At 41.4% G+C, this 25,799-nt stretch overlaps 2 protein-coding genes across 4 annotated transcripts; both read right to left on the bottom strand.

The window, feature by feature from the left end:
* Nucleotides 1-4,565: 4,565 nt before the first annotated feature.
* Nucleotides 4,566-19,723, bottom strand: LOC116387359 (monocarboxylate transporter 2-like). 2 transcript variants are annotated; one of them, XM_031854365.1, is made up of 5 exons: nucleotides 17,157-19,723; nucleotides 16,077-16,297; nucleotides 12,004-12,147; nucleotides 9,893-10,708; nucleotides 4,566-6,167 (listed from the first exon to the last, which is right to left on the bottom strand). In XM_031854365.1, the coding sequence occupies exons 2-5, from the start codon at nucleotides 16,291-16,293 to the stop codon at nucleotides 5,977-5,979; spliced, it is 1,368 nt and encodes a 455-aa protein (XP_031710225.1). In that variant the 5' UTR covers nucleotides 16,294-16,297; nucleotides 17,157-19,723; the 3' UTR covers nucleotides 4,566-5,976. The 2 variants fall into 2 exon arrangements, with proteins under 2 accessions (XP_031710225.1, XP_031710216.1); XM_031854356.1 differs by having other exon boundaries at nucleotides 16,077-19,723.
* A 38-nt stretch (nucleotides 19,724-19,761) lies between these two features.
* On the bottom strand, nucleotides 19,762-24,337 carry kbtbd8 (kelch repeat and BTB (POZ) domain containing 8). Of its 2 annotated transcripts, none has more exons than XM_031878487.1 (5): nucleotides 24,102-24,337; nucleotides 22,325-22,532; nucleotides 21,829-22,135; nucleotides 20,820-21,639; nucleotides 19,762-20,649 (listed from the first exon to the last, which is right to left on the bottom strand). In XM_031878487.1, exons 1-5 carry the CDS (start codon nucleotides 24,115-24,117, stop codon nucleotides 20,186-20,188), a joined length of 1,815 nt encoding a protein of 604 aa, XP_031734347.1. In that variant the 5' UTR covers nucleotides 24,118-24,337; the 3' UTR covers nucleotides 19,762-20,185. The 2 variants fall into 2 exon arrangements, with proteins under 2 accessions (XP_031734347.1, XP_031735155.1); XM_031879295.1 differs by having other exon boundaries at nucleotides 23,796-24,121.
* Between the last annotated feature and the right edge of the window lie 1,462 nt (nucleotides 24,338-25,799).

Genomic DNA, 25,799 nt, shown 5'->3' with positions numbered 1-25,799 from the left:
TTTACCCTTTAACACATTTAAGGCAACAACATTAATTCTCAATTGTAGAGTAAAAGATGCATGAAAGCAGTTGAATCTGAATTAGACCTTTAGTGAAACATGGCCAGTAGCGGGAGTAAGGCCATGCATTTAAGTGCAGCCTGAGAGAGAGAGAGAGAGGGGCAGACATGAAATAAGGGTGCATGAGTTCAAAGTGGTAGAATAAATTCTCTCTACACCAATGACACTCCTGATTAATGTAGGTGTGTGTGCATGCCATTATATTTTGATGTGATTGTAAGCCTAATATGCCTGTGTTTGTGTAAAATGCAAGAGAGCGTGCGAGCGCACTTGAATGGCTGTGTTAAAGAAATGCAGAGGGCATTCTCTTCAAACGGATTGTATTCAAAGAGCAGGGAGTTTAAAAAGGAGACAGCACTGAGGGCAGTCGGGTTTGAACTGTGTTTGTGCAAAGCAGTCTGCCTTTAAAAAAAGAAAAGAAGGAATTCCTGAAGAGCATTCGCTGAGTTTTCATGGGGAAGGAGAGAATACTTGGAGAAATAAAGATAAAGTGGTGGAGCCAGACAGACAGGGAGAAAGGGAGTTTACTCGACGAAGAGCAGAGAGAGGAATGAGGGGAGAAAGAAAGGGAGAAAGAGCAGGACACATAGAGGGAGAACATTTGCCTGGGGCGCCGCTACGTGCTGTGCCTCCTTTCTCCCCCTTTCTTCAGGAGAGCGCTGAAACCGGGCGGAGCCCCATATAGCTGCACCAATCTGACCTCGGCGCTGCTGGAGTGATGGCTAGTGGGTTACCATGTCAGTGGTCTAATGCCCCGTCCTGCCGGCTCCCTCACACACGCATAATAAACACTCTTCGTAACCCACCGCCCAAAGAGAGCATATTAACTATAGAGGTTATTAGTAAAGGCACAAATCCTCAAAAGGGTAACAGTTGTGTTGCATGTTAAGACAGGTGCTTTTATTTGTCACACACTTGTCGATATGCTCTCTCAATAGATGACATCTGGGAAGAAGAGGAACGTTATTAAGACTAACTGAGACAGCGTCTTCTCTTCCATTACTGGCATGTCCATATGTGGAAGTGTACAAAATACTTTAATTCAGTGACCTCTTTAGCTTCGTTGTAAACTTCTTAAAAATTGGTGAAATTATTGGATGTGATCTGTAATTGGCATGGACATTCAGACATCCAGAGAATATCATTGTTCATCTTAACTGACATTATAGCCTATTTATCTAGCTCATTAGTCGACTTTGTTGGTTCTCAGTAAGAAGACACGTGGTGTGTGGGGAGAAGCAGCAGACTGGATGGAGATGAGGACATCAAGGTGAGGAGAGGTGGACCTGTGCTGAAGGCTTGGGCGATATGGCGAGAGTACTTTTCAACATGAAAGCTGAACACTATAATTGTTCACGTGTCCACAATTACAGAACAATATTCACTAATGCAAGGCTTGTTATTAATTTTCTATTATATTCAGACTCTCTTCTTCTCTGGCTTTCTCTGTGCTTTACTGCTTTATTGAAGCATAAAGAGAAAAAAAAAGTAATATATCTGATGTTGTGGTTATAAAGATGTAAGTTACGGTGCTGTTAGAGCGCTGCTACACCGCCCTGTTAAGTGTGTGTGTGTGGGAGAGTTAACAATTTCTGTCCGCAGTGAAAATGTTGTTTTTGAAAGGCTTAACGCCAACAAATATGGATTCAATTGATTTTGTTAGATAAAACATGTCGTGATTGTTAAAGATGACGACATCTAACTTTATTTAAAATATATTTGACATTTGGACTGTAAGGACTGAGATAGTTACAGAGACGAGATGTGTGTTTGATTCACAGAGAGCAAGAGGGAAGAGAGGGTTGAGGCCGGTGGAATGTTGCACACAATGTTATTAATAATAATGATTTGAAGGTCAACGTTATGGATGAAGCTTTGAACACTTCAGCACAGCTCTATTAATTAGCCTAACCATGTAGCCCTAACTCCAGCAGGAAAGATGTCCGCTCTCATTAACTAAAAGAATGCAAACGCACCTATTTGACAATTCTTTGCGTCTCTGTCCTCCCAAAACGTTGGAGGAGCAACTGACCACTGAGAGGCTCTAGAAGCAGCTCCTCACCAGACGGATCTCAGTTTTGGAGTATGTCTTTTAAATGTAACGTATTATTTGTGTAAAACAAATATCACATTCTGCATAGGAGCATATTGTGGTTTTTTTAGACGGAGCTCGATGAAAACTACTATGTAAGCCCTTTTTGAGGAACTTTTGCTCAGATGTGAATATTAACACTCCAATGGGAATCATATGATACCGGACCTATACATGTTCTTATGAAGACGTGGCAAATGTGGAAATTGCTTGTCTCTAGTGTTATCTAGCATTATCCCTCAGTGTACTCCCTGAGCAAATAAAGCATCATATCTGTACTTCAAACCTAAAGGCCACTATAGGAATCTCAGTGCGTGGGCGCGTGGGCGCGTGTGTGTGTGTGTGTGTGTGTGTGTGTGTGTGTGTGTGTGTGTGTGTGTGTGTGTGTGTGTGTGTGTGTGTGCGCACACACTTGTCCTTGCTTCACTGTGTTCTATAAGTTTGATCTCACTCGAGGGATAGCCTGTGCTTGCTCAACACCCTGTGCCTATCTGATCTCTACTGCTCTGAAATATCCAATTCAATTTCTTCTGTTGATAGATGCCTGTGCTCTTTCAGCCCTCTGGGAGCACACTCTTTCCTTCCCACTTGTCTCCGACTCATCGCTTGTGAGACCATTCAAGATTCACCAGGTTGACCCCCTATTGTAAACAACTGAGATCAGTTTATTATCAGCACACGCTGCATTTATGTCGGTTCAGTAGTTGCTGATGAACACAAAATGTTTGCAGCAAACACTTCTTCTTTTTTCAAAGAAGGTATGCGTTTAGGAAAAGTGGTACCCAATTACAATCACACACTACAAAGTTGGCTACTCGGTAAACAAGAGCTGACAGTTAACAGAGAGCTGTCAATCAGGGCCTGTAAAGCCCTGAAGCTCCGCCCCTGCTGCTGCACAGTGCGCTCTTCGTTTGTTTATTCAAAGTTTATTTACATTGAACATTTCGCGTGTCCAAATTGCACCAAATTATACAAAGCACTCCATGGGGTCCCCAGCAAAACACCCTAAGTGTGAACCAGATCAGATGAGCGGTTCTTGAGATATGCAAACACACAGACAGACGGCTCCTTGCTTTATAGTCAGATGGTGAACCGTGGTAATCCTTATTAAGAGAGGAGTGAGAAACTCAATCACAGCTTCTCTGTTTTCATAGACTCGTTTTTAATGGACTCAATTTTAATTTGTTAATTTGCTGACATGGATGCCACTTAGTCGGTTTCATTTTGCAATTAAAGCAAATTTATAGCATCCTGCTCAGGTGTCTTGAGGAAGACACTAAAACCCAATATACAAGGGCTCTGAACTTCAAAGGGAAGGAGCCTCATGTTCATCTCAGGGAACATGTGACTTGTGTTTATTGACAACATTGCAGCTATTTTTATACTATATAAAATTACTACAAAATAAAACAGATTATCAAACTGCCTGAAAGCATGTTATTCATAATTTTGTACCACTACAAGCCCCTCTGGGGTACCTAGAAGTCTTTTTTTTTTTTTTTTTTTTTTAACAATTGAGCATGGAGGACAACTGTCATGAAGTTCATAGAGAACACACATTGTAGGGAGGGTGGAATGTAGAGGAGGGTCAGCAGGCGAGAGGGGAACAGGAGGTGAGAGAAAATATAACAATGATGAACAGATTCCCGGTCACAGCGCCCATTGCCTCGCCTCTGGGGTACCTTTCCACCTTGTCATGTCCAAAGACCTTGCCTAATACTCAGCGAAGGGACGGGACATAGCACCAATGTGTGTGTATGCGTGTTTGCGACTGCGTTTCTAATTTATTGGCCCACTGATTTGCTGATGTGTGTGGAGCTGCATGCAGCTCAAGAGCACTAGCCTGGAACATCCGGGCCTTGCTTCATTAGGTGCTCACGCCCTTAAGCTGCTGACATTTCTAAACTTGTTCCCCAGTCTTCTAATTGTCGTGAAAAATTGGACACAGCCACCAACATTGAGAAGCTACGTGGTAGATCTCCATTTGACGGCGTTTCTCTCGTGTCCGTGTGCCGTTTACCTGCTGCGTGGATGTGGAATGCAAAGACTTTACAATAAGCGATGAAGGAAATGAGACTATTCCTCCACATCTGCAGAACGAAATCGTCACCCACAACAAATATCTCTGACTTTACCTTTAAGAATATATATAAATAAAACACAATAACAAATACAACGGGAATTTATTAAGGTTAACAATAGAGTGTTATCCATCGTTTCAGTGGTACATGAAATGCAGCTGTTAATCAAACAAGCTAATGGTTTAATTCTCCGGTCAACAGGATCCAAAAAGCTGCCGTCACCTTGGAATATAAAACCTAGAATATCTTGATTTAGGATTATTTTTAATCCACGTTCTCTCTTTGCACCAATATGCACAAATACACACGGTAACAGATTAATTAACAGTGGATGCAAATCCATTCTGGTCCAAATAACAAATGTCAATGCTAAATGTCAAAAAAAATTACAGTATTGTGGAACACACATATTTTATAATGTGTTTAAGCATACATGTTCAAATTAAATAAAGACTGACAACAATTTATAAGACCATTACCGTAAAACTGCAATTAATAGCCCAAGCCTTTATTAACTCAACTGGCCAATCATTCACTTTAGACGCTGGTCTCTCTCTCCATGTAAATGTCTGTCCTTAGTCCAAAAGTCAAAACTTATTGAAAAGAGATGGATGTAATAATTTCCAGAATTCACATGTTTTTATCTAACAAAGTATCCTGCCTCAATCTGGATTTGTTGACATTTAGCCTTCACTGTGGTAAAAAAATAAAAAGTATTAAGAGGGCGGTCTAGTAGCAATCTAACCGCACTATAAAATTACATTTATTTAACGACACAAAATCATATTTTCCCCATTTTTAGGGGGACATCATAAAATATGATGGCAGTCATTCAAAGCTTCGAAAACCTCAATAGAAGCTTTGAATGTAAAAAAGAAATGACCTCATTTACCACGGCGGTAAATCTGAATAATACTTTGATTGCTCATAGTTTTAACCATTTAATTATGGAAAATCTAACCAATCTAACAATGTGAAGCATGTCCATATTGAAATAAGTATAATTGAGACCTGCTTTTATTCGCCACATCTGGCGAGTAAAGGGGCTCAGTGGGGGCTTTTAATTGAAGTTTCATGGTATGCCACACTTCAGGTTGTGCAGTAGTAAAGCATATAGTTCCACTTTAAATACGTCCATGTCTTTGCTGGCAGCTACAGTATTTCACGTGCAAAACAAATTGCCAGTTTTATGACGTAAACACTGCAAGTGAAAAATATCTCATGACAGTCTCCTGAGGTACATTACCACAAAAACAATTATAATGAGACGGATTCGATTACTGTGCAATGAACAGCCAGGAATTCCAAAGCATAAAGTGTTCGTTCATGATCACGTGAGAGAAAGACGTTAACAGTAACTCAGGTATTGAGGCTGTGCGCATTGACGCATTCCTTGTGACTTGAGAATTTTGTACAAACAAGCATGTGACTCGTTTCTTACTGAAACTTCCATTGAAGATACTAAAAATAGTCGCAAAAACATCAAGAATGACATGGAGACAGCAACGTTCCTCAAATGAATACATGAAACAAACACAAATGCCTTATTTCCATCGTATTTTCTACAGTTTCCACCGTGTCAGCTTTGACTGGCGCTCTTTTAATCGTGTCGTCTCGTTGGCCCCTCTTCTCCTGCAATAATCAAATAGCACCTCCTGACTTGCGAGTTAAATTAATTCCCATTTAATTTGGTGTTTTTTTGCTCTCTCCGGCCATGGATCTCTCTGGGCTCCGTTATGCTCTTCAGGCTGAGGCGCTCGCCTGGTTCTCTATGGTCATTTGGTTCTGCTCTCTGACCTTCGCTGGCTTCTCCTTCTCCAGCATGTGGTAGTTGTAGATGTTCATGACGAAGATAAAGACCCCGCCAGCCACGATCACTGAGCCACACATGAAGAAAATGTACTTGTAGTCACCAAAGACGTCCACCAGTAACCCTGTGTGGAGAAGGGCAGAAGGGTGCAATGAAGTTACATTTCAAACCAAGGGAGTGTCAGTTGTACCCATTTTATGCCACACTAAAAAAAAACACACTCGGAAATGTTGTACATCATGACAAGCGCAACACAATATGTCACTGAATAGTATCTTTATTCGACCACTTTACAAGTTTGAAGGTGAAGAGCAAGACCGAACTCTTGGCTTCTGTGTGTGTGTGTGTGTGTTCGAGGGATTGAGAGTGAGCAGGGGCCAATTTGAGAAGCGCCATGTCGGAAATGACAGAGGGCCATTACACCCTTCCTGGCTCTGCCTGCATCTCTGGGAAGGCAATTTGGACGGCTGCTACCAAAACGAATCAGAAGAGAGGCCCGTTCTCAGAGCCATAAATATCGAGCCAAAGTCTGCAGAAAAGTGACAAATGTAGTTTAGATCAGATTTAAGCCTCCAGGTTTTCCGGGGTCTTAACGGGATAAGGGGGGGGGGGTCTTAGGATCTCTCTGTCTCAGCATGTATGACGGCCCGTCTGTTTGTCCATCTCACTATATTACAATCCCTGCTTTACACCATTTAATATAAGAATGAATTTTTAAGGAATATGTTCTATCGGCTTGACATTCAGCAAAAATTATAAAACAAGCTCATTTAATTTAGTGAAGGGAAGAGATATGTATAGATATATAGATATAAATAATTTAGCATCAGTATCATCCCATAATAAAAAATATGTAGTATAAATGTGAAAATGATTTAACTATTTGTTTATTACTTATACCAAACTCAGGCGTGTTTTTGACAACCAGGTACACTTAACAGTGTAGAAGGCACCTTTATTAGCAAGTTGCAGTATCTTATCAGAATCAAACAATGATAATGTTTGTGTGTGTGTGCATGTACGGTCTTGTACTATACTAGGAGGGGTCATTTTGTATTTGGATCTCAATGCAGTCTGTATCATCTGATTGATAGCCCTCATCTGCTACGTGTACGACAATGACCATCACCCTCATTAAGTCAGCTCTTGATTGGCTGAGTGGTAATTAAATCCATCTGGCGTGATCACCTCTTTCTTTTTTTAATGTATTCACAGCTTAATGATGGCCCAGGTACAGGACTTCAATGAGAGTTTGAATAGAGCGTCATTAAACACCCAAAGCAAAAGGCTAATTACACCCACTTACCTCACTTTCTCCTAATTGGACTGACCCGGAGGTTTGGGGGTGCAGTAACAAGCGGACTTGTTGGGGGAGACATAACGATTGTGCCCTCTGGAGGAGAATGGTAGACGTGCAGGAAGGCACTTATTTACCCCATTTAATGAGCGCCTCAGAACAGGGTCGCACCAGACAAACTGGGGGGCCCTATTCATTTTAACCTCATTAGAACTCAGGTTGGAGGCAAAGGAAAAGTTCGTCAGTGGGCCGATATGTACGGCTGTTAAGACATGCAGCACTCTGCAGGTCCTCGGTGCATTTATCTAGGACACTAAACTATGGATTGGTGCACAAGCTGAATACCAAAGAAGAACTTTTACCATTTTGAAAACTTGTTTATTCTGTGCCTGACAGGTATTTAAGTACATCACTTACTTAATATTTAGTACTAGCACTATGGGTGAGAAAGAAAAACTTGCATGGCGTCTGTCTTCTAGCTTATTCTTTCCAATGATGACTTCGACCATCTCGAGGCCAATCAACCTCAATTAACTTTTGCATCGCTGAAGATAGATGGTGTTTAACGATATGTTGTACAGAAGCCCTCTGGGACAAAATTGTGAGTTTGGGCTACATAAATAACTTGACAAGGGCAGCAACTAACAACTATTTTCATTATAGATTAAAATTTGGAATTCTGAAAAGTGTCTGCTGCTTATTTTTCCGTTGGTTGACTAATCGCCTCATTGTCTTGATTGACACGTAAACAACTTATTTTGCAACGCATGCAATCCAAGTGCCACTGCGCTATGATTACATACAACTTTGACATATGAAAAATGATTTTGTCTGTAGAGCAATCACTGCAAAGCCATACTCAGCTGGCTCATTTGACTTTTAAGACACATTTTGGGTATGGTACTTCTGCTTTATTGTGCAAAGTGAAAATCTTTCTTTGAGATTATTTCACAAGTAAGTAGCTACCTCAGCAGAAAGCACTCTGACAAAAGTAATACCTCAATTTAAAAGTACTTTTGTTCTGTTGATGAGAATTTGTCACTAAAAACAATTTTCTCCTTTTTCAGAGGCAGTTACCGTGATTGGATACCATGCTTCTCCTTTACTGACTCAAGAGAGGAGTGTTTCATAGTGGGAGTTTTCAAAAGTGCACTAATCTCGAAAACGGCAGGGAAGCAGAGAGGGTAAACAATATCTTTCGGATTATACGGTTATTCAGACCATGAAGGTAGCTGCCCAACACTTCAATCTAAAGCCCTTTCAGAGACAGAAGAAGGCTGGAGATATACAGCAAGTGACCAGGTAGAAAAAGGGAAGAAAAAGAGTTAAGCAGCTTGTAAGTTGATGCCGAGCAATATAATTAAGTAAAAGGGAGTGTATCAACATGTATTAAAGGGAATGAATTAATATTGTGTAAATAATTCATATGATCCATTGAAGACAACAGATTTAACCAGATACCAAACCCTGGCCCTCTGGTGCATTCACCTTTTATCATCCATGGTTCACCGTCAAAAACATCTGATATTGTCATAGGTTCTGCCTCTTAGTCTGTCTCAGACTGGAATCACGTTTGGGTCATGCAGCCAGAACACGGCTTCATTCATTAGATCCAAAGACTGCACAGGACACACAGGCAGAGAGTAACTCAGGGAGCGTTTGTTAGACTGTGTCTGTTGTTTTCAATATCCCATATTAAATATCAAAACAGTAAAGGGGCGCAGAAAACCTGAGTTTCTTAGCTTTGAGTTATGATCCATAATTTGTATGGAGGCCAAATCCTATAGTTGACTTTAAACGAGCCTGACCAATCATGGTTATTTATGATTATGATTTTACACTACACTTACATCTCACTTGTTTATAGTCCTCTTATCTGTTCGTTTGTGCACTTTATTTTATATTCCACTTTATTTCATATTTTACTTTATTTTATATTATATATATTCTGTAAATTTTAATATGTTTCTACTTTGCACTGTTGATTGTTGATAAATGTTATGTACCTCCCGTCATGTCAAATTCCTTGTATGTTTAACATACCATGGCAATAAACGGTTCTGATTCTGATTCCTTATTCTGTGCACCCCATAACAGCCTTACTCACCAGTGCCGAACTTACTCTGTCTTACAGTCATGACAACCTAGCAGAAAACTTAAGTCTCATGCAACATAATAATGCACAGCCTGTAAAACAGAGAAAAACACACAAAGAGAAAGGAAGAATGTAACTTTGCTGCAAGTCAGTGCTGCACTATTTACAAAGGAGCTTGTACCAAACTGGCTATTTATTTCTACTGTAAAAAATGCTGTTTGTTTTCAAAGTGTGTGTTTGTATAGATGTGTTCATCTTGGCCCTTCAGTCAGAAGGATCAACATGAGGCATTGTAACGTGAGCTAAAAGTAAATACTGGTGTCTGTGACTGGCTTCTCAGATTCAACAATCCAGACAAACATGGAAAAGTGTTTTTCAGAGAGCTCCCATTATTCAGATTCTGTCATGTCAGTAAATGGACAGTTTATGGTCGGTGTGCTTATGTTTATGCGGTTACCTGCAGCAGGTGGTCCCAGTAGCATGGGGAAGCACTCGATGATGGTGACCAGTCCAACAGCGCTGGGAAAGCGTTGATTTCCCATCAGGTCCATCAGACATTCGAATATCAGGCCGAAAACCATGCCGAAGCCCACGCCAAAGAATACAGCATACGTCACCAGGAAGGCATAGCTCTTGATCAGCGGGCACAGTAAGTGGCATGTGCCGTTGAAAACCATGGCAAAGCCAAAGAAGTACTGGATTCTGGGCCGGATCCACTTGCTGCTGGCTATCAGGCAAGTGCCAGGCCGAACAAACATGTCGACAAAGCCCATAATAGAGAGCAGATAGGCTGCGGAGTACTCCTCTACGCCTTGGCTAATAGCGTAGGCTGACAGGAACACAATGGGCGCATAGGCACCGAAGATGAACAGAATGTTCCCAATGAGGTAGATGACAAAGCCTCTATCCTTGAAGAAGGTAAAATCCAAAAACGTCTTAGCGTTGTTCATACAACTTCTTTTTTGCTTAGTGTTGCACTCGTTTGGCTCTTCCTCCACGTTTTTCTGCGCGGCGCAAGTGGACGGCTTACGAGGCAGAACAACAGGCCTCATCAAGGCCCCAGCAACACAACAGTTGAGCATCAGACCCCCGAGGATAAAGAGACTTCCTCTCCAGCCGAACTTCTGCAGTAGATATTGGTTGACGGGGGCCATGATGCACAGAAACACTGGACTCCCAGCCATGGCTAGTCCGTTAGCTAAAGGACGCTTATTCAGGAAATACTTGCTGATGATGGTGAGAGACGCATTGAGGTTTAAGGAGAGTCCGCAGCCTGTAAGTAGACAGATTACAGAAACAAAAACAGTCACATTTCAAAAAGCCTCGGTGAGAAAACCGTCCTGAACCTAAACTCCAAAGGGTGCCTGCGAAATTACAGAATGATTCAGCTTGGTGCTCATTAAGGTTCCATCTCATTTCACTTTAATGGCTAAAATCTCATTACAGAATAATCAAATTATTTCAGGAATAATTTCTTCATTTAAATAGAAGTAAATTAGAAAGCCTGGGTATTGCATTTACACGCTTACCTTTTTACCCCAAAATGTAATTTAATATTACCTTATTTTGGAGGATGAAGAGCTATGGTCAGGGTGCTATATTCTCTTTCCAATGACGATTTAATTTTCTCCTCTGGTTCCATGTTAAAGGCTTTTTTTTTGTGAATATCTAATAGTGGATCTAAAAAGAGGATTTATAAAAATGAAGATTTATAGAAAAAGTGTTAAAGGAACGCTCCACTGTTTTTCAACCTAATCGCCATGTGTTTACTGGTCGGGGGGGGATTATCAATACATAATATAAAGTCCAAAAGAAGGACAATCAATCAAATTTAAAATCTGGGCTAGGAGCTGTATAAGGATAAGTATTTACCAAAAGCTACTCACTGAGTCTGGGATGTTCTTCATAATTTTGCCTATATGTGTGTAAGCATATGTCTGCTAGGTCTGCTAGGTGCGCCAGAGCACAGGGGAGCAGAGCAGGGCACACACATGCCCCCCGGGCAACGCACATGGCCCAGCCACTTGCTGGGCCTATTAATCCTTCACAGCAGTCCTTGGCAGGGTAATGAGCCTCACAGGGTGGCGGGGAGCCCCCATGTGACGACCATGATCAGAGCCTACGGGAGGGCACAGAGGGCCACGGACGACTCTCTGGGAGCGGGGACGGGTCTGTCTTGATTACCGTCCTGGTCTTTGGTCCCCTTGGTGCTTTAACTGCACTCCAGGAGCTGGGGCAGATGCCCTGGGCCCCCCCGACAATCGGGAAGGCAGCTCAGTCAAGGGAACCCAGAGATTCTGAAAGGATATGAAACGTTGCAAACTTTCCCTACCCCAGAAGGTCTTAACCAGAACTGATGGAAAAGCTAAGGAAAGAGGTAAATCCTAGGATCCCCACCACGGAATTCGTTGACTTATTCACATGATTGCAAACACATTCGGTACCTTGTCTTACTTTGGACTCTAATCAACTAACTATCTACGGAAGCCAGCATGTCAGTAGTAAAACCTATCAACCTGGCAAAAAAAGCAGGAAGCAGTGTCACCAGATATTGTATAAGTACTGTACCTCCTATGACGCCAATGCAAAGGTAGAGGTAAACGATGGAGTTCCCAAAAGAAGCGGTTACCATAGAGACTCCACACAGCAGTCCCCCCAGTATGACTATTGGCCGGCTTCCAAAGCGACTGACCAACACGCTGCTCACTGGTCCTGCAAAGAGAAGGAACAGAAAGAGATGGACAGAGGGAGCGGTTCAGACGTATTATGTTAACATCTCAATATAAACAGTAGTTTGTTAGTAATACACTTGGCTACTGCTGGTGATGAAGGGTATACAAAGCATCACCAGTTCTCCCTCTAGTGCTAAACCAAGGACAAAAGGATATCACAACGGATGATGGAACACCTCCAAAAACTTTTGCATCCGCTGCGACGCAACTTGGGGACTCATTATACTCTCCCCATATAATGTAAAATGCCGCACTCCATGATCAATCAGCAATTAAACAGCCTTTTATATGCTGTCACTCTTCCCTTCATTCATAACCTTGCCTGAAAGAGTGACATTGCACCACCATTCCTTCTGCAGCAAATCATAACGACAGCCTTCTCTTCTCTCCTTGCTATAAAGACCAATCGCTTCAATATACATTTATTTTTACTCAATTCATATAGAAAAACTGGGAGAGCATCAATCAAACTAATATGCTGCCATGATTATTGAATTCTTTACATGCAGCCGCCGCTTTTCACGGAAGTGTTGAGAAGTGCTCCTGTGTGGGTGATGATATTTGCAAACAGCCCAGTGAGTCGTAAGAGGATTACATGTTTGGCAAAGACCCACTGACTTCAAGAGCATGTTTACCACGGCGGATGATTAATTTCTCAGTGCATGAGAAAACAGATTCATACAAGGGGGGAAAGTATTTTGTCTTAAACTGAATCCATGTGAACAAAAAGTATGTTCACTTTCAAGAACAATATCTAAGCTTCCACACTGATATGAATCAATGCATGTACTTTAAAGAGGCTACAGGCAGCAGTTTGTCAAACAGCAGCAGCTAACAACAACATTTAACACCACATTAAACACAGTTTTGACCATCAACAGAACAGAACTTCTTCAATGCATTTCCCTATATCTATACACTGGAGTCTGTTAGCATGTCACACTGCCTCTACGCTGACTCTGATGTCATCAGGCTACAGTGTCATCAACCGGTGTTATTCCACAAACAAATACACTACCAGGACACAGAGCTGCACCAAAGGATTATTTTCATTTTCAATTAATCTGCTCATTATTGCCTCTATAAAATGAAAAAAAAAATAAAAGAACGTTAACAGTCACAATTTCTTGTTTTGTTTTACAAACCGTCAAAAAAACACAAAGATATTTATTTAGTTTACGGCAACAAAGTTGAAAGAAAAACAGTAAATCCTAACAATTTAGTCTGGAACCAGGAAATGTTGGCAATTTTTCCTGAAAAATGTATTAATAAATTAGTGGATTCATCACTTAATGGACTAAATGTTTCAGCTTCACAGTACAGAGAGGACCGAGAGGAGGATAAAGAGGCACCTAAACTTTTTCAGCAGTTTACTTTTGTCTGAGCTGGGCTGGGACATCTCTGACTAAAAGACTCACCGACTGATCCCCATGATGTCCATGCACTGATATCACAATTGAGATCATAAATTACCATTTAAAAATGCCTTTGTGTGTGTTTATCATTAACTCTACACTAAAAAAAACACATTAATGTTTATATGCATAAATATATATGCATATATATGTACGGGTACCAATCAATCACACCTGAGTCAAAATGAAGAGTTCTCTCTCATTTATTATCTCTCTTTCTCGCTTCAAGCTGAGCTGTTAAAAACTGTCCTCAACGACTGCGCCTGCTGTACCACTTTAACTACAGTACATGAAACAAAAATATCCATCCGCTGTTTACATAGTTAACCAGGTGCCTGCGGGGGTCAAAGATAGATCAACCCTCTCTCTCACTGTAGCCGTGTCTCAATAGGGCATCTCCCGCACTACCACCATTTCTACTTCCATTAGAGCTTCATCATTCGGGCTCCTTAAGTCAGAGGTTCTCTGAAAAGGCTGTCCCGTCTCCCCCGTGGGGAACTGGTGTCGGACCCAAGTGTGCTGAACCTTCCTCTGATATATTCCCCCTGTCTCTCTCCTCCACTGGGTGACATTGCTGAAGCCTTGCCAAGGACAATATGATGAAGCCCTGTGCCTGAGCCACAGTGGAGGGGAATATTTCACCAGTTCGGCTTCTCTGAGTAGAGTGCAGGTGAGTCACACACCCTGTTGTCCCGTGACCTTGAAGGCAGCTACTGATAAATTCAAGTAAAGCCTCCACAACACTTTTATTTTGTCGTGTTTTGTGTCGTCTAATAGGTTTTCCAATAAGTTCTCAAATCCACTGTGGAAAAGATATTTCAAATCCCGCAATTTGTTTTGCCTGTTGTGGAAGCAATGATGTGCCCCCACCAGTAGTACTTTGCTTTGGTAGATAAAAGATGTAAAGACCTACCGACTCCAATTGTTACCATTGCTGCTTTGTGGCTGAAACCAAGAAATGGGTTCAGACCAGAACCATGACGGGCAAGATGTACTGCGGACTCAGTGCTGAGGTTGTGTAGTGCCAACTATCAAATATGTGAGGTGGACAAAAAAACAAAAAAACATGCCAATCCCATTACAAAGCAATCTACCAGGAATGTGTGTTTGCAGGTATTTGACTGGCCAGCGCAGCAACTTGCCACAACTCATTGCATCGAGTTCCAGCAAAGGTTGAGCCAGGTACAATTTGTTTTACTGAATAAGCCGTCTGTACTGGCATCTGCAACAAATGAATCCCATTCAAATGAAGGAGGCTGCATTTAGTCGTCTGTCTGGACGTAAGGGCTCACGAGATTGATCTAGTCACATGTGGCACACTGAGAGAACAATGTTCAGCTTTCTAAATCTGTTCTTCTGAGTCACAGAATAGGATTATACAGGCCATATATTGCCATAAGAATGATATCTTCAGATAAAGCCTGAGATACGTGTAAACAATTCAATTATTCAACTATAACAAGTTTTGTCTTTAAGCTTTTTGGGCGTCATCTATAGCAATAATGGTACAAAGTGATGTAAAATTGCATAGTTATAAGTAAAAAACCTGAAAATGTATGTGGAATGTTGTTAACAACTACCAAATAAAAATGATCCGGGCCATTCAAATTAAAGCAGGAACATGAATGTCATGCAGCATTTAGTCTGACTTCATTACAGACTGACTGCCTTTCAGACAACCCCAACTCTGACTGACTTTCAGTGTCACTGACGGTGTCAGTGTGGACAGTTAGATTCAAGTCAGGTGAGCAACACACGCCAACATCATGCCTCTTGTTGGCACCCTAACACTATTTCAGTGGGTGAAGTAACTCACATGAAGTCAATTATATATCTTCTCAAAATAAATATACAGCACAGCACTTGTTGTCAAGTGACCTTAATGACATGGATCTGCTGTGGTGAAACGACAATGTTTCCTTCGTGCAATTATGTGAATACATATAAAATGAAAGGAAATGTTTGTCACTGTGCACTCGTATTTATCAACATGAATCCCAATTGGTTTATGTCTGTATGGAAATAATTTTAAAATCAATGCAAGACAGCATTATCATTTGTTTTCATCAACAGTTGAGTGGTGTGTTGCTTTAAATGTTGTTGCTGCAAGAAGTTGTTGGACGCCATTATCTCATCCTTTGGTAAAGGATGGTCCCGTGTACTCTACGCTAAAGGAGATTGGAAAAGAAGCATTGAAGCACCTTTGCTTAGCGCTTAGAGAATTCGAGGAGACGAAGAAGCCCAAAATCGGAAAATGAGATAAGGCCCTCTTACACCAGTCTTCTTCTTCCCGGACTTTGCTGGCACATCGCTGAATATCCCGTTATATTACTATTACTGCCACATGGAGCTCCCTACCATCTTCTAATAGTATAAAGAAACTGATGTGTGAACTATTTGTTGCTTATTTGGCCACAAGGAATGCTACTGATAATAGTGATAATTTTTCCATTTGGGCAGACCAATGTAACAGATACAGATTGAGTCAACTCACCGCCTGCATACATGACAGCTAGCATGATAGAGGAGATCCACGCTATTTCACGGTAGCTGGCCCCTAAATTTTCTTGGATCTCTTCGAAGAAAATGGAGAGGACTTTGGGCGTGGAGTACGCAAATCCAATAGAAATGTGGGCCCCAACCACCACCATCCAGCCCCAACCACCATCCAGGGGTTTGTAGCCCAAATCATTTGCTAGAGCAGGGGACATGTTCCTGTTCAAACAGAGGGAAACATACATGTATGAAAACAACAAAACATATGTGGAAAATTACATGACTTAGTGGGTCATTTTTTAAGCTTTTTTTTTTTATTATGTAGAATGCAGAATTGATGTTTCAAATGTACAGTCTGTGAACCTTATGTCAGCAAACGAATCGCCAAATTTCAAAATAAAAGCCTGAATATATAGCTTCACGTAATCTAACACATGGACTAATATAAGAAAAGTAAATCAAAGTGATGCTGTGAAAGGCTTGTTTACATACATTGTGTTTATAAACACAAAGCTATAACTGACCGAGCAATATGTTCATAATGATTAGATGAGAAATGCTGAAAGTGAATAAACCTGTTATTCATATGATCATGAATGACTCAGAAATAAAAATGTAGCATTTTCTAGCCTCTAACAGCGAATACGGAGCAAACACGTGACTGTAAGCCTAAATAATTGAGCTCAGAAAGTTGAGAAAAGTGTAACGTGTATACGAATGCAGCTAGTAGTAGTAAACCAGGTCCATTCAAGATAAAACTACAACAAAGAGTCCGACCAGGAAACGCTTAACGTCAACACTTTAGTGACTGAGTCCTAACCAGCTTTTCAGACAAACTCGTGTACCGCGCGTGCACTACACGTGTTCACGTCAAACTAGAAAACAAACGTCAATGAAAGAAAGGCTCGTGTTTATCTTTACTCCTCCATTAGGAGCCGACGGGAGGAGACACTTCCCACGTGGACAATTTCCGAAATCATTCATAAAACGTCGCAGCTATGTTAAACCGGTAACTTCCGCAGCGTTAAAGACAGATAAGCTAATAAGTGTATTGTACTAAGTTTTGAGTAGACTTTACCTTTCACTTGAGCGCCCTCGCAGCACGTTACCCCTCTCAACAGTTGAACGAAGTTTCAGCCCACTGCTTTATTTGACTTATGCTCACGTGTCTCACACACAGATGGGTTTTTTTCTCTAGTTTGACTGGTTTCAGTGTCATCAGTACAGCAGCTTCGCCTCCTCTGCACGTCGGTCAACCTAAAGGTTACGCTGCTGCGTGAGTCGAGCCCACGAGCTGACAGGGTTACCACATCCTCCTTAACTGTAAGTCAGTTCAGTGTTTTTCACACACAATGCACGTCAACCCCTAAAACAAGTAGTTGTGCTATTACTTGTGACACAAGTAATAGCATACTTGTAAAAAGAAAACAATAACAATATTCACTTTTAATAGTTTTATTTTCAAATTATGTGCAATGTGAATTTCACAGTTAAGCTCAACCACCACTATAACCCGAAACCCAAAAACAGACGAATCAGCGAAAGCAAAGCATGAACACGATGGAATAGCACCCGAGAGTGATGCATGTAAATGACCAGAGTGAGCTGTGTACTGCAGCCCAAGGCCTCCGACTCCTGAACATAGAAAGCGGTTTTTAGCTTGTTGTATTACACGACTGGTGTATGAAACGTGACGCAACTATTTAGTTACTTGATCTGTAATGCTTAGTTGTGGTGACATGTTACAAAGAAATACTACTGTACTACTGAGGAGGGTAGGGGGAGGGGGGAATCATTTTTTTCTCAACAAATCAGGATTACTCTACCATAACTAAATAGGCAATTACATAAAAAAAAAAAAAAAAACAGCCACTGGAGACAACAAAAAGAAAATCACATCTATTTTTTTTCAAGTTATAAAAGAAACTGAAGAGAAGTTTAAAAAACTGTGCAAGTACAGCAAACCTATAGTACAGTATATTACACATAACAAAAACATTTAAATACAGTACTGTGTATCAGTAGAAATCCTGAGAGTTCTCCGTTCCTGGTTCTCAAATGGCCGTTTTGTAGACACGTGGATGTAGCTCAAACCTCCTCTCACGCTCGATGAAAGGCAGTTTTGAGAGTATTGTTCAAAGCCGGAGGGGGGGGCAAGAAAACATGAGCTCCAAGTCAGTCAACAGTGGATCCTTCTCTTGGAGAAGTTACATCGTATCCTCAAGTCCTCACTGGATGCGACTCTTCTGGTGTTCGTGTCCATGTGAATCTTGATAGATGATTGCTATGTGGTTACTGAAACCTTTTGAGTACTCCTTAAAATAAAACACAAGAGAAAGTTGTAGTGCAAAGATGACACAGGAACCTGCATTGAGGAAAATTGACGGCACTGAAAATGTCACACTTTCACAGGGAACGCCACTCAGTGGTGGTATTAATTCTTCTATACAAGATTGTCAAAAAAAAAAAAAAAAAAAAAAAAAAGAGAGAAAGCAGCACCAACAATTTGTGCCCTCTGCGTGATGGCGTGTAAAGACGGCTGTTTCGATGGATTAGCACACAACCCGGAGCCACCCTCGCATATAGTCTGCGTGTCCAGGAGGGCGCTTTCGTAACGTTTGCAGTGACTGACTGCTGAAGTGGAGAGTGGATTCAGTGCAACGCTAAGTAAGACCTTTCAGATATTCTTCCAGGGAGGAGCAGTTCTTGGATCCGTCGCCTCCTTTTTACGAAGCCACAGGCACATCGGCGTTCCAAATGATCTGCACTTAACGTACGCATCGCTGCCAGCCTGCACCCGTGCAACAGCCACACACACACACACAATCATTGGAACCATCGTGATTTTCACCAGCGAGACGAGCACACAAACAAAACAATTAATGCACTTTTACGAAAGGTAACATAGCGTAATATAGCCTGATCACAGTTCCATGACTTATTGCTACTACAAAAAAAATCTTTTCAATGTTCAGATCAACAATAACAAGACCTCAAATGCTTTTTTTTTGTTAGCATTTAAGAGGAAGGCTCTTTCAGCCTTTTTCAAATTGTTATAATCCGATGTCAAAGACGACCTCAACAGAGCTCAATGCTGAACTGAGCTTGTCGCGCAGCTGCTTCATCAACACGACGGCCTGAAATGTCCCTTTTCTCCTAATCAAACATGTTTGAAGTTTCTGAGGTAAGCCCGTTAGTCGCTCTGAACTTTCCACTTAGTGTCGCCACAAATTTGACGCCATCCTTATTTCTCCAATGTGGAGAGTGAGTATTCTTACATTTACAGTTAAAGTTGTCTTTCGCACGTGACACAAAATGGATGCCAACTCAAAGAGCGGGGAGGTGTGAGCTCCCATGCAACTGGAATCTCAAACAAAACTTAAAAAACAGCTCGGAAGCCACACATAGTGTATTGTTTGACACACTGACGCATGTGGAGGAAGAGGGAGCCGTAAAAAAAAAAAAAAAAGAGTCAAAAACAGTAAAGTAATGCAAATCACGAGCAGACTTCAAATTAAAACTCGTCTATAAAATAAGCTGAAGAGACTTGAGAACAGAATAGACACACAAACCTCAGAGCCAGCAACCAACTAATGAGCTATGGTACTCACCTTACCCGTATGAATATATAGTTGAATATATATATATATATATATATATATATATATATATATATATATATATTTTTTTTTCACTTTATGCCGACACCTAGCATCTATCTCCAGAGGGCACTTGTATCTTGTCAATACCCCCATTTTGCATGCTTATCATTTGTAGAAATCCTTACCTATATGTATCTAAAACAAAGAATGGAACAACATGGCTCAACAACAAGCAAAAAATAGGATAATTGCACTTATGATTCATTGTACGGTTTTGTTAAACAAGCATCAGTGTGGGTAGTTGGTGCTGTCTGGGAGGAAAGAAAAATACTGCAATCTTTAAAAGCACCCCATTTCGATCATGTTAACCAAAGTTTGAACAACTTAAGACTTAACCAAAAAATGGTCCTTTGTGGTGCAAACCCGAGGTAACACCAGGCACAAGGCAGGCAGGACCACACAACTCCCCTCTGCCTTATAGGTTGGGTTCACCTAACCGGCTTCCTCAAAGCACTTTCTGTAGACACTGTGGGTAAAGTTTGGCCACCACGCATTCGAAATGGCGACCCAGATCCCAGAGGCGGTCAGGTGTCTCGTAGACTTTGGTCCATACATCGGCCTCGTCGTCGTACTGGTAAAGGGAGTTCTTTCGGCTGGTGCGAAACACGTGCTCCTCCACCATGACCTGCGTGGCTCGTACGAACAGGTGTAGCTTGCCCTGCAGCAGCATGGCCTTTATATACGGGCTTGTGGCTTGGTCAAAGGGCAGATCTCTCTTGCGGCTCCATGTGTTCTTCTCAATGTCATAAACCTCTAGAGTGAAGGTGCGCTGGTGGTTCCTGCAGATGCCGGCAATGTAGTAGATGCAGTTCTTATGCAAGGCAGCCAGACCCTGACTACGAGGGACACTCATCGGGGCGAGATGACTCCAATAGTCCTTCCGGGGGTCGAAGCAGAAGAAATATTCACCTGCAGAAAACAAAAAGAAATGCAATTTAGAGCTGGGGTGAACTGCTTCAACATACTTTGTCGTGTATGTTTGTCATACAAATGTGTGTATATGAGAAATAAGACATTATCACAAAATCCTCAGTCCACTATAGAGATTACATCGTTTCACATCAGCAGCATTAACTGACCTTGGAGGACATAGATGCGGTCCCTGTACTCCACAGCACTGTGAAACTCCATGGCCGCTGGCATAGCACTGACTGCTGTCCAACAGTTGTCTCTGGCATCATAGCACTCTACCGACTTCAATGCATTTCGCCCATCGCCTTCATATACTCGGCCTCCCAGTGCATAAAGCTTCCCGCAGCAGTGCACGAGTCTGCAGCCGATCCGTGCTCTCAGCAGAGGTGCGCGTGGAAGCCATCGATTGCCCGCGTGTTCGTACTGCCAGAAGTCGCTCTCCGCCCGATGGTCTATGGACACTTCGCTGTTGCTCGGCCTGTAACCTCCAGCAATGAAGATATCGTTCTCTGAGGACACCAGGATACCGACCTCCCGGAGATCATTGGGTGGTTTGCAGAGCTTGAACACCCTCCCCGTGGCTGTGTCCAGGCAAGGCACCGTCTGCTTCTTCCCTGAGTGTTTGTGAGCGGCGTCAAAGCAGATGACCATCTCAGATGCAGTCATACCCAGGCGCTGGGGGCAACCATTGGTGCCAGTGAGGCGGGCTTTGGCCTCAGCAGGGTCCTTAGAGAGGGAAAGGGCACACGCGAAGGGGGCAGGTATCAGACTGAGAAAGGCCTCATCCAGCAAGGGCAGACGGATGCATTGGGAGAAAACCTCAGTGAGGTGGGCCTCACGGCCAGACAGATCATGCTCCAGCCAGCGGACAATGCTCTCATAGACATGCTCTTCTTTCTCCACGTTGAGGTCGTCATTGTTCAAAATGCTGACCAACTGCACCTTGGTCATCTGGAGGAACTCTTGCTCCCATGACACACACAAGAACTACCACAAAAACATAAAATGTTTAAAGTATTAGCAACCAAACACACTAGTCACAAAGACAGCACTGTTACAAGAACAAAACAGAATGTCTTTAAATGAAAATTGGAATATGGTAGCAGCAGATATAATGATGAAATCATGATGCTAATTACTGTTAAGAAGCCAATCCTGTGCTAACGTTTAACTGACCTTCTTGCGGATGTAGTCCTGTGAGCGTTCCCTCAGCTCCTGGTGTTCATAGGCATCAGCAAACATGTAGACCCCAATACAGTTCTGGGGGTCAAGTCTGCTGATCATGAACTGGGCACACTGGTCCTGCAAGGCAGGAATCTGGAAAATGCTGGCTGCAGTGAACAGGGCCTGGACATTGGACTCAGAGAGCATGACCCTGGATGTGTAGGCATAGTCTAGGACGAGGTTCATGGATTCAGATTCCACGCCAACGATTCTGACCTCACGCTGGCTGCTCTCTGTAAGGCCACTGGTGAACATGGACCTGGTGGTGATGGTGGAGAAAACACAAATGATATAACTACATGAATCAGTTCTCACAACTACATTATCATTTAAACACTCAAACTTGACAAAGGCGTTTGATCTTAACAATACATCATTTTTCAAGAAATGACTATCGCCCACTAAATTGTGAAAATACAAACATTAGTAAACATCCGACGTTTCCCACCTAAAATACGGGCTGATTGCTGCGAGGACATTCCGGTGACATGAGAAAGTCATGCCATGGTCCACTTCTACGACGATGTCTGTGAGCTGTGCTTCATCGTACAAGGCTTTGAGCTGCTGAAGGACGTTACAGGCATGAACAGCATCTACCCCGCTGTAGTTGGTGCTTGGAGGTGTCCCATTTTGTACTTGTAACAGCTTCCCTACCTCTGAACAACACAACAAAGAGAGAGGAACACATCAGCACAGCGCCTGTAGAACTGTGTGGAAACCACACGAAAAACTTGACCAGACTTCCGTAACAAAAAAAGTGATTTGATACAGGCTCTTATCTGGTAAACAGTCATTCATGTAAGCATTTTGAGACCCTTCGTTCAATCACTTTTTTTATAGGTGAGCAGTCTCGGCAAAACATAAACATAGATTGTTGTTACACCTGTACTGTGTCACACATTTTAACAGAACACAAGATGAGTTTGAGATGACGCAGGTGTTTAAAATACTGACAATGTTGATTCTAATTCTAAAACATGCTAAAAGAAGAACAAAATGCAAAGGTTACCGAGTGTGTGTGTTTTAACTGAGAAAGGAACAGTATAAAATCTCAAAATAGATCACAAAATCAGTGCTCCTCTAGGTATTTACAGTGTGTATGAGCCAAGAGTATATTTGGTCCAGATATATAAATGGCTGACAAGTTTAAAAAAAACACCTCATCCCATTTACTCGTCTGTTCTACATCTGAATGTCTCTTAATTTAGGTCAAAGTTGTTCATGTTCTCACTGACCGACTGATCACACGGATAACATATGGGCCTATCAACCCGTGGATTCAGCCCCCCTATAGTAGTGTCTGCAAAGTAAACATGTTCATTATCACGCGTGTTATGGCAAGTTATATACAAGTAGCTAGCCAAACGTCATGCCTTCCGTAACGTGTCACTATATCGTCTTATATTATCAGCTGCTGAGGAACAAAAAAACTTTTTCCAACAAATAACTCGCGTTGTGCGTCGCTAACTCATTGACAGGACAAAGGCTCGCGATGAGTGTATAGAAAACTACTGTCTCGCCAGGTGGTAGCTAGCTTGCTAACATCTCACATTGACCGGTGACTGCAGTAACGTTAACGTGTGTGTCTCTGTGGCTAACTGGACTGAAAGGCAACTGGAGGAATACAACTATGTAACAGTTTATAACGGTTGGTCGGAATGCGTTATTATCACAAAAACTAGCAATGCGTACCATAACGTTAGCTAGTTGACAAGCGAGCGTAACTTTTAGCAGACAGCTAGGCACCAAGCTAACATTAGCAAAGCTTTCTTTGACACAACATTGCGAGATTTAAAGGGCGATCATAACTCAAACGCTTTACGTCGTAACGTTTCAACCTTAGATAAACACAACATTATTTAGCACAGTGTCTAGAGCGTTACTACTGAAAACGGTAACTATAACCACACTTGTCTAACCTTTGTCTCTTGTCATAAACAAGTGTTTACACAATCAGCTGTGGGTAGCAAGCTAACCGGCCGAAAGTTAGCCCGGCAGCTAACATTAGCCGCATAGCGAGGCTAACGATAACCAACACTTTTTTGAGGAGTCGTTTAGAGCCTGACCCCTTTTAACGACAATGCAACATGTCACGACTCATTCTATCAGTATACAACACTACACTCCACGAACATATGAACACACACATTTTAACTTTAGAAGGCGTTATTTCAGTCTGATTACTACACAAAACAATGAAGATTTTTTTTTTTTTTTTTGCGAACCTCCACTGGCAGCCATTCTCTCCAGTCTATCTCGGGGCAGACCGAGAAACGTCAGAGAGGGCACAACGGGGCCCCGGAAACAAGGATCAACCAATCACAAGAGGAGCCGGGATCTCTCAGCCAATCACGTTCCTTTCATCTGAAATAGGAAAAAAAAAAAAAAAAAAAGTTACATAGTCGTGTATGGGCAAATTATTCAATGTAAATGAATAACAAGATGTTCGATGTAACGTTAATCAACCAAAATAAGTCAAAGCAGCCAATCTAAACAGGTGGATACAGAGTAGTCCAAAGCAGAGAGTGAAGCAGTGCCCTGAGCTGATATAACAAACATGTTGGAGCACAAAGGGTAGTCGATATTCTCCTAGAGAAGTTAATTCCCTACGCCATGAGTTCCTAAATGCTTTGTCATATAGACAAGAGGGTAACTCAATTGGTGTAAACAATAGCGGGTAAACTATAAATCCTGCAACTAAATCAAATCAAACATCCTTTTTTCCAAAATTATATTGGAAAATGAATAGGTTTTAGTCTCTCAGTTGGCATTTGGGATTAAAATATGCCATTTCCACTTTGTATGAAAAGCAAAGTCTAGCGTCAAACGTCAGTTTCTTGTGGCAGCGCATTAAAAATAGAAAGTACATGTTCCATAGAGGACTCGATACCCTATAATAGAAAAGTTTCAGATCAGAAGCTTTTTCTAATTCTATTCTTAGCAAGCCCCAGTGCTTGCTCATGTTAGGTCTCTGTAAATTATAGACCTGCTTTGTTTGAAAAGTGTCTCGAGATAATGTCTGTTATGATTTGATGCTGTATAAACAAATTGAATTACAGTTATCTAACCATCTTATGTCATTTTGAACATGGTAGCGGCGTGCTGGCATGTGAAACCAGAATCACACTTAAGATATATTTTCTTTCTCCTGTAAATTAAGTTAATTTACTCTCTTTTTTTTCTCACCTTTTTGTCTGTACTGCTTTGTGGCTGTGCTCACGTACTGCCAACTCTATGTTAGCATAGTGTGTTTGTGTGGCACAGTTGGCAAAAGCATTCACATGTCACCGCTGTGGTTCAGAGTTCAATATTTACTAAATGTCAATACATTTAATTTGTCTCATCAATGTGTTCCAAGGACAAATTTAAAAGAGTTCATTTTTAGTTTAGCCTTGTTTTTACATTTACTTGACTTAATTTTATAAATCAATATGCAAGTGATACATTTCTGATTTTACAGCTTTTCATTGCAGACCTCCAAGGTAATTCAAATTAAATTTAAATTTTGACAAACTATATTACACTTATATTATATCCTCAGCATGTTTTCCGAATTTAGATCAATTTATAAAACATAACCTGTTACACCTCTTACTTTTCATATTTGCAGGCTATGAATTCTTGACACACAGGATTATGTTTGCTTCAAAGGCTCAGTTAACAATATTGTATTTCCTATTTTCTTTCTTAATTATATATTTTCCATCATTTCGGTGGTCTTCGCCAGAATTGACTGTTACATATGTGTCACAGGTTTCATCAATTGGCTTATTTAACACAATGATTGTGAAAATGGTATGAAGATGATTTCAATGTTTCGCCCATTAAACATTTAAGATTTCTGTTTAAATGTCATTCTCTTGTAGAGCTGTATTCTATAACCCCCATCATTTGTGCTTCTATAGTATTTATTTGTTTGTTTA

The sequence above is a fragment of the Anarrhichthys ocellatus genome, unplaced genomic scaffold, assembly GCF_004355925.1.
Source record: "Anarrhichthys ocellatus isolate YVR2014 unplaced genomic scaffold, GSC_Weel_1.0 scaffold1, whole genome shotgun sequence".
NCBI lineage: Eukaryota > Metazoa > Chordata > Actinopteri > Perciformes > Anarhichadidae > Anarrhichthys > Anarrhichthys ocellatus.
This window is presented reverse-complemented; position numbering and strand designations above follow the sequence as displayed.